At 35.2% G+C, this 14,449-nt stretch overlaps 1 protein-coding gene across 2 annotated transcripts in view; it reads left to right on the plus strand.

Annotated features, from left to right (window-relative positions):
• Positions 1 to 14,449, plus strand: part of DAPK1 (death associated protein kinase 1) — a 67,045-nt gene that overhangs the window by 22,720 nt on the left and 29,876 nt on the right. For both annotated transcript variants that reach the window (XM_032213352.1, XM_032213351.1), the window contains exons 4-11: positions 3,996 to 4,134; positions 4,747 to 4,876; positions 8,648 to 8,696; positions 8,794 to 8,820; positions 10,203 to 10,355; positions 11,580 to 11,625; positions 13,622 to 13,711; positions 14,238 to 14,330. In XM_032213352.1, coding sequence (XP_032069243.1) covers positions 3,996 to 4,134; positions 4,747 to 4,876; positions 8,648 to 8,696; positions 8,794 to 8,820; positions 10,203 to 10,355; positions 11,580 to 11,625; positions 13,622 to 13,711; positions 14,238 to 14,330 — 727 coding nt within the window. The remainder of the gene's footprint in view (positions 1 to 3,995; positions 4,135 to 4,746; positions 4,877 to 8,647; positions 8,697 to 8,793; positions 8,821 to 10,202; positions 10,356 to 11,579; positions 11,626 to 13,621; positions 13,712 to 14,237; positions 14,331 to 14,449) is intronic.

Consider the following 14,449-nt stretch of genomic DNA (forward strand, 5'->3'; position numbering starts at 1 on the left):
ATTGCTGATTTTTCTGGCTACTTTCAGTGAAAGTCCTTTTAATTTTGTTAAACCCATTGGGATTAAAAATCTCCATGGACAATTCTTTAGATAGTTCCTTAATTATTTAATTGGTTCATTAATAAAGGCATATAAGTATGTTGGTGCTAATTCATTAAGAGAGATAATGCTGTTTTTCTAAGCTAATCTGTTTCACATTAAATGCTTAAGACCTATAATTATATCTTGTGGGATATAGTTTGTAATCCCAAAGCTTGGGTAACAGTTTGCTTGCTAAAAAAAAAAAGAAGAATTATTTTCTGGTATAGTGTAATCCACTTTTCTTCTCAAAGAAAGAAAGAAACATCTTCTTGTTTGCTTTAACTTCTTTTATTTAATTGCCTTTATTTATCTGAGATCTTTAATTTAAAGATAAAAATGTATTGGAATTTCATGTGCTATGGGCCTTCTGTGTTTCATTTATATAGAAAACTTAATAAGTACTTTGAATCATTGCAATAAAATAAAGACATTTACTGTATTTTTTGGTCTATAAGATGCACTTCCCTCCCCCCAAAAGTGGGTGTAAATGTCTTATAGAGTGAATGCTGCCAAAGCTTGGCCCTCTCACCAGCCCATACCTTTTGACCTCTGCCTCCCAGCAATTTGCCTCCTTGCAGCAAACAGCCTGGTCAGTTTCAGCACAGTTTGATTTAGCACGAACAGCTGATTGGTGGTTGGACCGGTCTCCTGCAATACCGCCAATCAGCTGTTCCAGGTTGCAGGGATCGCTGCCACCCCTCGCTGCTGCCTATTGCTGCCTCCCTGCATCCCATTTTCGGTCCTTTCCAGATGGTGGGGACCATTGTCGCCGAACGGGCAGAAAATGTGACACGTGGAGGCCGAAAACAGGGCGCGTGGAGGTGGTGATGGGCAGCGGCAGTGATGGACACCAATGGCGGCGATGGGTGGCGGCAATCCCTGCACCCTGGAACCATTGTACAACAATATTCCGGAGGCCGCTCCAACTGCCAATCAGCTGCTCATGCTAAATCAGGCTGTGCTGAAACTGACTAGGCTGTTTGCTGTTTGCTGCAAGGAGGCAAATTGCTGGGAGGCAGAGGCAGATTTTTTTTCTTGTTTTCCTTTCCAAAATCTAGTTGCCTTTTATGGTCCGGAAGATCTTATAATGAGGAAAATGTTTTCTTAAAAAAGCTTTTTGGATATAATACATCGTAAACCTAAGAACTTGCTAACTTCAAGTGTTTCGCTCTGGATGTCTTGATCATAACATTACTTTCCATGTTATTCACCTTTTAATAATCAGTGTAAATAATTTATTCTAAATACCATCTATTTGTTAAAATGCATATTCTTTTCTCAAGACACAGATTACATGTATTGGGCAAAACATTTATATTAATAAAATGTTAGAAAACTGAAGTCATTAATGGTTTCAAAACTTGTATTGAATGGATTCTTGCTTTAATGTGTAGTTAATCACTATCAATACAGTGATAGTGTATTTATTTTTTATTTATAGTAAAAGAAAAGTATTTACATTTTCAATGGAGCTAGAGTAAGACAACCAAGATGCTATAACATAAAATAGCTCTTCCTTTTATGTTCAATAAAATTGGTGGTGGTGGGGTGGTAATATATCTATAGTATAGCATCTGAAGCCTCAGGATGTTGTGTCTCTCCTGCTGTGGCCCATCACTGGATATTTTGTTTTTGTGTAAAATTTCTATTTATGTCTGTAAATTTGCAATTTCTGTTGCAAATATTGGCAGAATAAACAATGTAAAGTAATAATAAACTGAAGGAAAAGTCTTGTGTGAAAAGGAGCTGGTCATGGTTTTTTTTTTGTTTTTTTTTTTGTTTTTTTTTTTTGAGAAATAATAAGCATAGAACATGGATATACATGTGGTTTGAGACAGTGGTGGGTTTCAATTTATTTTACTACCGGTTTGCATGAGCTGGCGCTCGCGTGATAGTGGAGCCTCCCGCTACCACCACTACCGGTTCGCCGGATCTGGGGTGAACCAACAGAAACCTATCTCTGGTTTGAGATACTTGCTTATGTTTTCATATTCGAATCTTAACAATTAATATAATCAATTATTACTGGAAAATATGCTTGTTTATATACACTATGAAGTATTAATTATGAAGGCTATAATGCATATTGAATTTTGATTACCAATACCATATTCTTTGTATCAGCAATCATTTGGATTTTTGTGTCACAAGATAAGACTTGGTGTCTTTATAATGTGAATAGTTCTTAGCTAAGAAAACCTTCCCAGGAGCTGAAGTTCAGAAGCATCTGATTAGACCTTTTAAAAACAGGATGATATCTATAAGATGGTTGTCTCTGTAAAGGTTTAGACTAGATTTAGTGGCTAAAATCAGTAGAAATGGGAATTTGGACTTTGTCATACATACATGATTATTTCCAGATTGAATTACATGATGTTTCTGCTTTTGGAAACTGAACATTCCTATTGTTCAGCATGAAACAGCCAGATTGCTAACTGATCACAGAGAACATACTGTGCCTATTTTATGTAAGTCTGACCAATCTACAGTTATTTTCCAGGCATAATTCAAAATACTGATCTTTAAAACCCAAGTGTTCTGGTACTACTGCACATGCCTATTTCCATATAAACATCCTCATTTATTAAGAACATATAATTACATTCCAGCCAGTGCTTCAACATTCATATGCTAAGACAGCTACACAGGTCTACCGCCCATGGGAGCATACAATAAAAGCTGGGTCAACAAATTGTGTTCTTTTATTTAAGAGAGAGACTCGTCATCAAAATATATAAGAATTGGCATTAATTTAGTGTAATTTTAATAATATTAAATATTAGTATAGTTATATTTTAATAAAATCAGAGGTTGTTTGCCTATTGCATTTCTGCCCATTGTTCATATTGTGGTCTTTAGCGTGACATCCATACAGGAAGGACTCCATTGGTTTAGGATGGTGGTTGTAAGAAGAGAGACCTTATGCAGTATTTCATTGCTATGCTAACTTGAAAACAACTGATAAAATGGAGAAATATCAATCAGAAAAATATGTTAAAAAGTAGATCTTTTCATGCTGGCTAAGACTCAACACTATCAGAAGGTGATTGATAAAATAGGAATAGTTGTGTTTTGATTTCTGATTTTTTTTTAAAGTGAAAAACAAAATATTTCATAGTGTTATAAATATCAGTGGTGGGTTCCTACTGGTTCGGACAGGCTTGCCTGAACTGGTAGTAGATTGGCAGCCTGGGTTGCTGGAACCGGCAGTGACCCAGGCCTGCACGCCCCCGAACCGGTTTCTGGGCGGTGTCATAGGCAACACCATCTTGTTTTTCAATTTTAATTGCACTGTGAATGCCCACACAGCACGCACAGTAGTGCCTGACAGAACCCACCCCTGATCAATATGTATTTTCCATTCAAAGACTATCCAATAATATATATAATATATGAAAGTGTGCTGTAATATTGAAAGAATCATTTAATTTCTATGACTTATAACACATTTGAATACAAAGGAAAGTAGATTTTACATCATAATTGGAGAATAACCATGTGCCATATTTTTCCTCCCACTCAATTTTTTAAACTAATGTTTTATTTTTAAGATATGACATTGCTGTTTCTCTTTTGCAAAGATTTGCCAGTTCTGCTTTGTTTAAAAGTGATTTTGAACATGTTTTGGTAAATTAAATTTAAAACATGATTGCTAAAATAAAGTAGCATAAAAATACTTAAAACATTAAACTAGGATAATATTTTTGAGGTGGAGAAGCTTTTTAAAGGTCAATTTTTTAAATAAATCTTTATTAATGCTTGGCAACTTTAATTAAACATTTTAACAGTTTTCATAATCTTTTAAAGCTTTTAAGAGTAGATATTTTTCTTCATAAAGTGTGCGGAATCCTTCACATTTGGGTTTTTTTTTTAATGAGTGTTCAAGTCATAATTAAAGCTCCTATTTTTTACAGCGTTGCAGGAGGGGAACTCTTTGATTTTTTAGCTGAAAAGGAATCTTTGACTGAAGAGGAGGCCACAGAATTTCTCAAGCAAATTCTTAATGGTGTTAAGTATCTGCACTCTCTGCAAATTGCACATTTTGATCTTAAGGTACATTGAACAAGCAGCTTTTTCAAACCTTGGAAATGTTACATAAAATGCCTTTACAATTTGGGTATCCAGAATAAATGCTAATGTAAAGTTTTGTTTGAGAAAACAAAAGATATTTTAAAGGTTCTTTATATGCCAAGACTATAATACATTGTAATGGAATATTAGAATAAAGTAGGATATAATAGATTACTGATTACATTTATGGAGCCATATCTTTTTGGATATTCTATACACAGTATACAGTACATTGGGAAACTCTTATATGTATGTCTGCATATAGTTGTATATTGGGATTTGTTCAACTTCATTTTATTAGAGATAAAAAAATCCAGGGGGAGAGGCATCCTCAGGTATGATCAAGATATGGGATAAATGATGAAACGCTTACTTACCACTAATGCATGTACAATGTTACAATGTCTACTGAAGAGATAAAAGTTGCATCACAACGGTGCAATACTACTATTGTTATTTTGATGAAAGCCTAAATCCTGCAGACACCTCATGGCTACACTTTTACCCATAAGAACTTACCATTTTTTTTAAAAAATAATAAAGTATGACTGTGATTTGAAATTGCTCACATACAATCAATATTTTTCCTTGAAGCCTGAAAACATAATGCTGCTGGATAGAAATGTACCAAAACCACACATCAAAATCATTGACTTTGGCTTAGCACACAAAATAGATTTCAGCAATGAATTTAAGAATATTTTTGGGACACCTGAATTTGTTGGTAAGTATTACATTTCATTACTTTGCTACTATTAAAATTTGTCTGATAGTTTTAAGCAGACATATTCTTGATAGTCCACATTTTTGATTAATTTAATCCTGTTTTTGTCCTTTGCTTTCTGTACTGAGATTAAAGATGGGTGATTGGAGACAGAGTTCAACTTCTTTTCAGTGCATGTAGCAGTATAGGTATATAGGTAGTTTTTGGAGACATTGTACGCCCATATATATTTTTGCAGTCTCAAATTTATACAACTGTTTTAGCCTTTCTTACTGTAGGGATATCTACATTTAAAAGGAAAAAATGCCAAAGAAGGACCAACTCCATTAATTTATAAAAATCATCTTTTCATTTAAAAATCCTTTTTGGCTATTAGATATATTACTTACACCCTGATTCCCAAAATCTCCTTGGACATTCTAACTATCTGTCCTTTATGATTGAGGAAGATAATAGAATTAATGTTATCAAACTTCATTTGTTGAGGAAAAGCAACGAAGAGAGCTGTAAATATCTTATCCACAGTAGCCATTTTACTACTGTATGAGACAGAATGCTAGATTGTGGGGGCCCTTCTTAACATTTCCGATTAGAAATTCAGTTTCTTAGTTTTTGGCATTAGATATGATACTGCGTTGAAGATTGTAGTGTAGCACTATAAGAATTATGCTATAATTCCCATAAAGTCTCATAAATAATTCTTTGCTGTTCAACATCACCACAGTATATATAGTATATTTCCTGAGATATGTCATCAGGGAATTCGGAGTTTAATTTTAATTATGAATGAATTATAGTCCATTGTGTTTCTTCTTTGCATTTATCCTTATAATCTGTATCTGGAATAAGTAACAGATTTGGAAAAGAGTAATTCCATACAAATAAAACTCCTGTTGATTAATGATTTATCAGTTTCGGGAAATAGTATTCCTTTGTTTTGGATAGATTTAATTAGGTGCTGGACTTTCAACTGAAACAAATAGCATGTAGCATATTTTGCAAGCTTTTTACTGATGTACCAGTTGCATTCCTTTTCAGAAAAACATAACATGGCTAGTTAATCACTCTCTATAATAACGCCCACACTAGATTTCTATAATATAGCCCTTGGGGCATCTCTTGAAGATCATGTAAAATATTCTGGCTCCCTCCAGGTATTTTGAGATTAGAGTCCACAGAATTCGTAGATATCATGGGCTATGTTTCATCACATCTGGATTGAATAAGGCTGATCAAGAAACTATTTTAGAAGATGCTAATTTAATTATTGAATATGAATTCCCTACACATATTTATGATGGTAATAAAATAGTCTACTTATTACAAGTTTACACATGGAATTAAGTAAAGAAATTGTTTTGATATGCATGGCCTAGGAATTTAGAAACCAGCTGTTCAACAACTAAACCTAATATTGAGGACCTTGTACTATGTTCCACAACTTCTGATGTCAGAAGTGAGGAAATAACTCGCATCTTCTTTGTAGATTCTGCATTTCATCTTGTAGTTTTCTTACTTGCTCAAGAACCAGGGAAAGCATGTCCTGTCTTAAAAAACTGCAGTATGATATGTAGGTCTGTCCATGACCACAATACCAGTTTGCTCTGCTTTTTCCATTGTAGAATCTAGTATTATTTGGAATTGAGACTAGTTCTTTTGTTAATTTAAGAGGGAGTTTAAAACATATTTACTCAGTTTAGATTTTTGTTCATGATTCAGGATGACATAAATTTAATTTATGTTTCAGGATGACATAAATTTAATTTTACATATTGTCAATTACCAAGAACTATACAATGGATGTGGCAATATATTTAAATAAATAAGATAAATAAGATTGGCTATTATGGTAGGAGCTTTTTTTATATTAAGGATGAAAGCTTTGGGTGCTATTGCTAGAGATTTTTGGAAGGTATTAATTATTTAATTTAGGTATCAAAATTATTCACTAATAATTTATAAGAAAGGGATTAATATGTGACTGAGGATAAATCCTGTTAACTATATTTCCTTTTAATTATATGAATGAATAAATGAATAAATAAAATTTAATTTTGGATGTTGCCCCAAGTATTATCTTATGGAGTGCTATGCCTAATGTGTATTTAAAAGTGTCAGTTGTGAAAAGATGTTTGTCTTGTTTTGCCTGTTTCTTTTTTCCCTCTAGCTGTTCAATAGGTTTGAAACTTTTTTTAATGGAATAGGGTATGTTTCATCTGCTGTGAGGAACTTCTGGGATATAAATCTCTACTAAAATTATCATTTGAATGATTGAAATATGAATCATTTGAAAAATGACTATAGACTGACAGCAGAAAAGTTTATGATATTGAGGAGGAAAATATAGCTGAGTAAAAAAAATGATATGTATCTATTATACATTTAAGGAAGGAAAGATGAAAAAAGAAAATAAAGTGTTGATACCTTTTTTTAAAAAACTGAAAATAATTATTAAAATTAGAAAATATAAGAATTGAAGTAAGGTGAAATTAAATAGAGTTAGATAAAATGTCTGAATGTTTAAGTACAAATATAAATTAGTGTGAAGGAAAAACACAAGGAAGTGGAGGCAATATGCAATTTTAAGTTATTATCCACTGACAATAAGCCAGTAAGTGTATCAAACCTGTCATAAATATTTCTAAAATAATCAGATTTTTTAAATAGGTTGAAATGATAAGGCAGTACATTCTTATAGAACAGCACCTACAAGCAGAAAGAAACAATGCATAAATAGATTTCGAGAAAGGTTGACAGATTTCTGTACTTATTTTTGTACAGCATAAGCAAAAAAAAAAGAAAGTGCCACCTAAATAGAAACCGGCAAAGAAGATTGCAAGATGCTGTTACCTACCAAGAGTCTGCAGGTAGCAGCAGCCAGCCTGGCCTGGACTGACCTGCAGGAGGCTTAGATCTTCCTGGTGGGCTGAGGACCTAGCTGAGGCCTCCAGAGCTGCCTTCACTCTCTGAGACACTCAAATCTCACTTAACATGCACAATCGCTTAATGACCAAACTGGGAGAGCTTTTCTTAATGACCAAGATTCCAGTCCTAATTGTCACTAGATAAGAACTACCTGTAGTTTTTCTATATGTTTTAATAAGAAGAAACAATAGTTATTACACACAAGAAATTAAAATAATAAACTTAAATCTAATTACATGCACACACAATATAAGCAAAATAGTACTGTGTGGCAAGCATATAGGAAAATATTTACTGTATATTTCAGTGTAAACTATGTATTGCCAAATGATTCTTAAGAATTGCCTATTCACAGTTTGTAAGATTCAGTCTTGCTGAATTCGGTTAGTTTCCCCTCTTTGAGCATGTATTTATAAAATTGGAGCTTTAATGGCTGCCCAAATAGAGGTAAAGTGGATCTAGCTTGACTACTTCCCACCTAATCAGTAAAAAAAATTGACATTTGAGAGTAAATGTACAGATTTATGGAAGATTTCAATTGAATAGTTGTTAAAAGTTTCAATCAGGATATATTGAACAAATGCTTACTGCAAACACATATTTTACTGGTCTAAACTAATGCAGCTTTCTTAAAATTGGTATAAATTGTTCCAGCTGTCCAGTGCATTTTTTCTCTCTTTCTATAAAGTGGAAATTAGATTCTATGTAATGTTTATACCTAATAGAATGTACTTGTTAATATTTCAGCTGCCATACAGAGCAAATATTAATATCAAACTCTGCTCTATTATTTATGTGTGTGCGGGTTTTTTTAAAAAAAAACCTAATAAATACTTTATTTCTTAGCTCCTGAAATAGTAAACTATGAACCACTTGGTCTTGAGGCAGATATGTGGTAAGTTCTCAATTTTTTCTGGCATTTGTTGGTAATTTTTATAGGAGGCTTTTAGCACTGAAAAATACCTTTTTCCTTTTCCCATATTTCTTTGCAGGAGCATTGGTGTAATAACTTACATTCTGTAAGTATTGACATCCTAATGTGTTGTTGTTTTTTTGTAATGACCTCAATATTATTCAGTCCTGTAACTGGTAATCTCATCTGTTTACAACCATAGAAATCTTATGAAATTAGCTTGAAATACTTGCAGAAATATTTATATGAAAACATACTTCAGAATATAGTGAATAGAAAGCATAAACTGTATGAAGCATTATTTTGATATTTGGGTATTTAACTTGGCATGTCTTAAATGTAGTTTTCCATCTCCATGAAGTGAGAAACCTGAATATTGTTAGATTCTAGTCCAGCCAACACAGAAAAACAGTCAGAGCTTTAGGGTATAATCTGAAGGGCCATGGATTTTCCATTTCTAAATTATGATTTTTAAAACAGATATAAATTACTTTAAGTGCCTCCACTTGCTGGTTTAATGATTAACTATTTGGAAATAGTTAAAAATCCTGCTGCTCAGTTCTGATTTAGAGATGGTGGTAGTAAAAGTAAAAGTCTATTTTGAATGAAGCAAGTAATGAATCCACCATTTTAGGTGGCTCCAAAATGAGAATGTTTATCAAGCATCCTTTCTCATTGCAAATTTGATGAAAGACATAAACGGGAGGAAACAGCTTGTTGAAGCAGCAAAGGACGACAGTGTGGTTAAGACTAAAAAACAGTGGTTCAACAGGAGACTTGATTTGCCTCTTTTAAATAATCTTGTGGTTTTTAAAGCAACATACAGAAGAAATCTGTGTATTTTGAAAAGCAAGATCAATTTGGGGAGAATCTGTTTATCACTTTTGGCCTGAGTACATGCATTGAGCACTAGTGAAACTAGAGCAGAAAAAAAACAAGCTGTGATTTTCTATCTGAAAGTGAAGGGGGTGGAAATGTTTAAAGTAATGTTAATCAACTTGAATTGAAATTATTACAGGGCACACAAATTTATTTGACAGGCAGAGATAAAAATATTATTTTACAGATTTAAGGGGTTATTTGTATTTTAATTAGTAATTTCATTAGTAAAATTTTTATTTATTTGATATGGTCTACCCCATTGTGTGGATGTCTATGCTCACGGCATAGCCATGTTAAATGTGTACCTCTGTTCCTTATTTATTCCAAATACTCTAAAATATTTGACTCCTAATTTACATTGGCCTGAGCATTGGGGATTTATGTATTTTTAATTTAAAAATAATTTTTTATTTCAACATATTTATTTGGCCCCCAACTCACTCTCAGTGACTTAAAAGTCACTAAAAAGGATAAAAACCCAATACAAAAACAATAATAATTTATTGACATTTTGATTTCCTCTGCTCCAAATAGATTCTAGAACTGAAATGTTTCTGTTCAAGTCATGCAGCATCATATTTACTGTGCCAAAATTATTTTTTGCAGATTAAGTGGCGCTTCGCCATTTCTTGGAGAGACAAAACAAGAAACGCTAGCCAATGTGTCTGCAGTGAATTATGACTTTGAGGAAGAATTCTTTAATAATACCAGTGCTCTAGCTAAAGATTTTATAAGGCGACTTCTAATAAAGGACCCAAAGTGAGTTTTTTTCATTGATTATTTGTGATGGGTATGATCTTTTTTTTATTTTATGCTTTAGATCAGCGGTTCTCAACCTGTGGGTCAGGACCCCTTTGGGTGTCGAATGACCCTTTCACAGGGATCGCCTAAGACCATAGGAAAACACATATTTTCGATAGTCTGAGGAACCGAGACACCAATTTGATGGTTGGGGATCACCACAACACAAGGAACTGTATTAAAGGGTTGCGGCATTGGGAAGGTTGAGAACCACTGCTTTAGATTATACTTCTCAGCCAAACTGCATATAGCAGCAGCATCAATAGGGCCACTTGAGGAACATCATAAGAACACCCAATTATGGGAGGTGGAAGTTATGGGTATAATACAGGTAATCTTCAAGTTACAACCACAATTGAGCCCCAAATTTCTGCTACTAAGCAAGAGAGTTGCTAAATGTGTTATGTCCCAGTTTACAACCTTTTAGACACAGTTGTTAAGTGAACCACTGCAGTTGTTAAGTAAATCATATGATTGTTAAACAAATCTGGCTTCCCCCCCCCCCATTGACTTTGCTGGTCAGAAACCGGCTGGGAAGGTTACAAATGATGATCACATGACCCAAGGACAGTGCAAGGACTGGCACAAATATATGCCAGTTACCAAGCATCCAAATTTTGATCATGTGGCTATGATCTATCAGGCTGCAACAGTTGTAAGTGTGATAACCAGTTATAAGTCACTTTTTTCAGTATCATCGTAACTTCGAATAGTCACTAAACAAATGGTTGTAAGACTACCTGTACACAATTTCATCAATTCATCAACTGGTATATACTGACCTTCATATTTCCAGCATTATAACCCAAGTGTCTTCTGCCACGATTTAGTTGGAAATATTTGTGTTTCTAAACGTAAGCTTTATTTGTTTTGAAATAAACTTTGAAAAAAATTGCACTGAGATACTAATGATGATTTGTTTTTACTTATCACATTCTACTATTAAATAGATAAGTTTTAATAAAGTTTCATGAATGCACCAGGATCAGTCTGATTATTTCTAGAGCTAATATGATGTAGTGGGTTCGTAGGTTACTAGGATGAAAATGGTAGAGTGGGACTAGAAGATAACTTTTAAATTCTGCTCAATGGGTATACAGTTGTAAAGTTATAAGTAGGTGAAGAAAACAGAGTAAGAGAGTTGTATTGGCTTACTTAATTAACTTGTTTCTCATTTAAAAGGAAGAGAATGACTATTCAAGACAGCTTGAAACATCCATGGATTAAGGTCAGTATGTAATACGTAAAATTAAATTGTTTGATTATGTTTGCCTGTTTTATTGCTCCTATTTGTATTTTTGTTTGCTTTTTGAGGCATACAAGTATAAGCATTTTTTTGCTTCCTCTAAGGCAGTGGTCCCCAACCCCCGGTCCGCGGACCGGTGCCGGGCCGCGGAGTACCTGGCACCGGGCCGCGCAGCGGCCGGGGGCCATGATCCCTGCAGCTGGGCGCCGTGGCTCTCCTGCTGCGCCAGCCGCTCCTCTTCCAGCCGCTCGCCCAGCGCGCAAAGCTCCCGGCAGCGGCGCCACAGCTCCTCGAGGCGCCGGCGGCTCTCCTGGTTCTGCGCGCGCAGCTTGCGCAGGTCCTCTTGGCCCAGGCGGCCCCCTTCCAGCTCCTGCATCGCCCGCAACTCGGCCTCGTATCGCTCCAGGCTCTGCGCGCAGCTCCAGCTCACCACCAGCGCGTAGTCGGAGGCCAGCTGCCGCTTCTCGGAGCGCCCGGCCCGGAGGACGCGCGGGGCAGACAGCAGCGCGGCTGGCCGCTGCTTGCGCGCTTCCTGCAGCCCTTCGTGCTCGGCCAGGAGCTGCTCCAGCAGCGCCTCCAGAGCGGCGCAGTCGGCCCACAGCCCCTCCAGCTGCTGCCGCCGCCGGGCCAGCTTGGGCTCCAGGCGGCGGAGACGCAGCTCTCCAAGTTGCGCGCTCAGCCTCTCCAAGCTCTCCAACTCGTGGCGCAGCGCGTCCCGCTCCAGCTCGCCTTGAGGTGATCTCAAAAAATAAGCTAGGTTGGATATGACTGGGATAAGATTTCCAGATGTTGACTTGGCTCAAGTCACCGGTTCCTTTTTCTTGCTGAATGAAAACTCCTGCATCATGGTTGTATGTAGGATGTATTTAGAAAAATTCAAGATGGGAACCATCTTGGTTTTTATGTGATGCAAATAAAAGAATAAATAGGCTTTTAATTTCATAGTCATGGCTATTACCTTGACATTTTCGATGTCACTCTGACACCCTTGTCCCAGATAATTTGGTGAATGGACAGAGAGGCTACCAGCTAGTAGTAGGCTGGCTTGAATGCACTTACTAAGAAAGGATTCACAGTGAATTCAATGAATAACATTTTTGGGTGATCATCAATCTGATGGGAGCTATATATCTATTGCAGCATTTACCTGCAAATTTAAAGGAAGTCCAGAAAGCGATTGCAATCTATTTGGCATATATTTACAAATACATATTGAAAATAATGCAACATTTAACATTTTCTGATCATGGTGCTGTCATTGGTGTACTATCCTGGTAATTAAAAATGGTGTCTGTAGAAGAATAAAAATGTGGTTGTGTGTTAACAAAAGAATAGAAACTATAAGCATATAATCTTCCATTCAAATAGTTAGAAATTAACTAGAAATAGTTAGTCCAGTTTACAAGCAACAGCCTGATGGTAGATCAGTTTACTGAAATATGGATTACTTAAAGGGGTACTCCGGGCTGGGAGTTTTTTTACACCCCCACCCCCACCCCTGCGCGCGCTCAGCGGGCCACGGTAAAATTATCACAGGCTGACTGGTCCGCGGCGATAAAAAGGTTGGGGACCACTGCTCTAAGGTACTGACCGAATTATTTTCTTCCTATCTAGTGTATTTTTAATAGGTTATTCTAACCCTTGAACCAAATCAATTTTCCCTGTATTATCAAAGAGTAAAGAATCCAATAGTAATGTAATAAAAATAGAAGATGATCCATAGGAATTATATGTCAGAGAAAGGCATTTACACTGTACAATGCTTACTGCACACCTGCATAAAACAACTGCTTATGTATATTCTGTAGTTGACAGGCAATAAATTCTGCCCTGATTCTTCTCCTTGGATCAAAGATTTTGTGGTGCCATTACCTTCTAAATTAACACAGGAATTTTAGAACCTGGACTATAACTGTAACATTTGACAACCTTGACCATGACATTAGTATTTCAAAGTGTTATTTTAATTTTCTCACAGCCAAAAGATACTCTGCAAGCCCTGAGTAGAAAAGCATCTGCAGTAAATATGGAGAAATTCAAAAAGTTTGCTGCACGAAGAAAATGGAAAGTAAGGTTAATAATTATTTACGATAATGCAATTTAGCTTCATCTAAGATATACAAGAGTATGTGCTATTGTAACAAAAATATTAAAAGACTGATCAGCAATTAAATTTAATCTAAATATTCAATTTTCTGCCTCTTGCTTTTAATTAGTAATAGTGTAAGATCATATGTTCATTAATCAGAGCAATGTAGGTTTCTAAACATGTAGCATTTCCACTGTAGCTTGAAAGAAAAAGGAATAACAAAGTTGTAAGAATGAGATATGCATAAAAATTTCAAAAGCAATAACACAAAAAAATGTAATTACTATGAGAATGGATATGAGATTGAAATATCTATCTCTTGATAACAATCATGATTTTTGACACTTAAGAACTTGTTCTAAGTTTCTTCTCATTAAAATTTTGAATTGCCAACAAACTACAAATCAGTGTTTAGTAACCTACATTTTATCCTATTCCTATGATAGATCTCATGTGACATAAATTTCCTCAGAAATAAATGTTTGCTTCTTTTTTTTAATAAAAGCAATCAGTGCGTCTAATATCATTATGCCAAAGATTATCAAGATCATTTTTGTCCAGAAGTAACATGAGTGTGGCCAGAAGTGATGATACTCTGGTAAGTAGACATATGCAATTTGATAATTTCCTTTGGAAATTTTGGATGTAGTATAAAATGATGTATGCAAATCAGGATTCAATTTTATTTAACTATATTGATAAATTGAATTTCAGATT

The sequence above is a fragment of the Thamnophis elegans genome, chromosome 3 (genome assembly GCF_009769535.1).
Source record: "Thamnophis elegans isolate rThaEle1 chromosome 3, rThaEle1.pri, whole genome shotgun sequence".
In the NCBI taxonomy this organism is placed as follows: domain Eukaryota; kingdom Metazoa; phylum Chordata; class Lepidosauria; order Squamata; family Colubridae; genus Thamnophis; species Thamnophis elegans.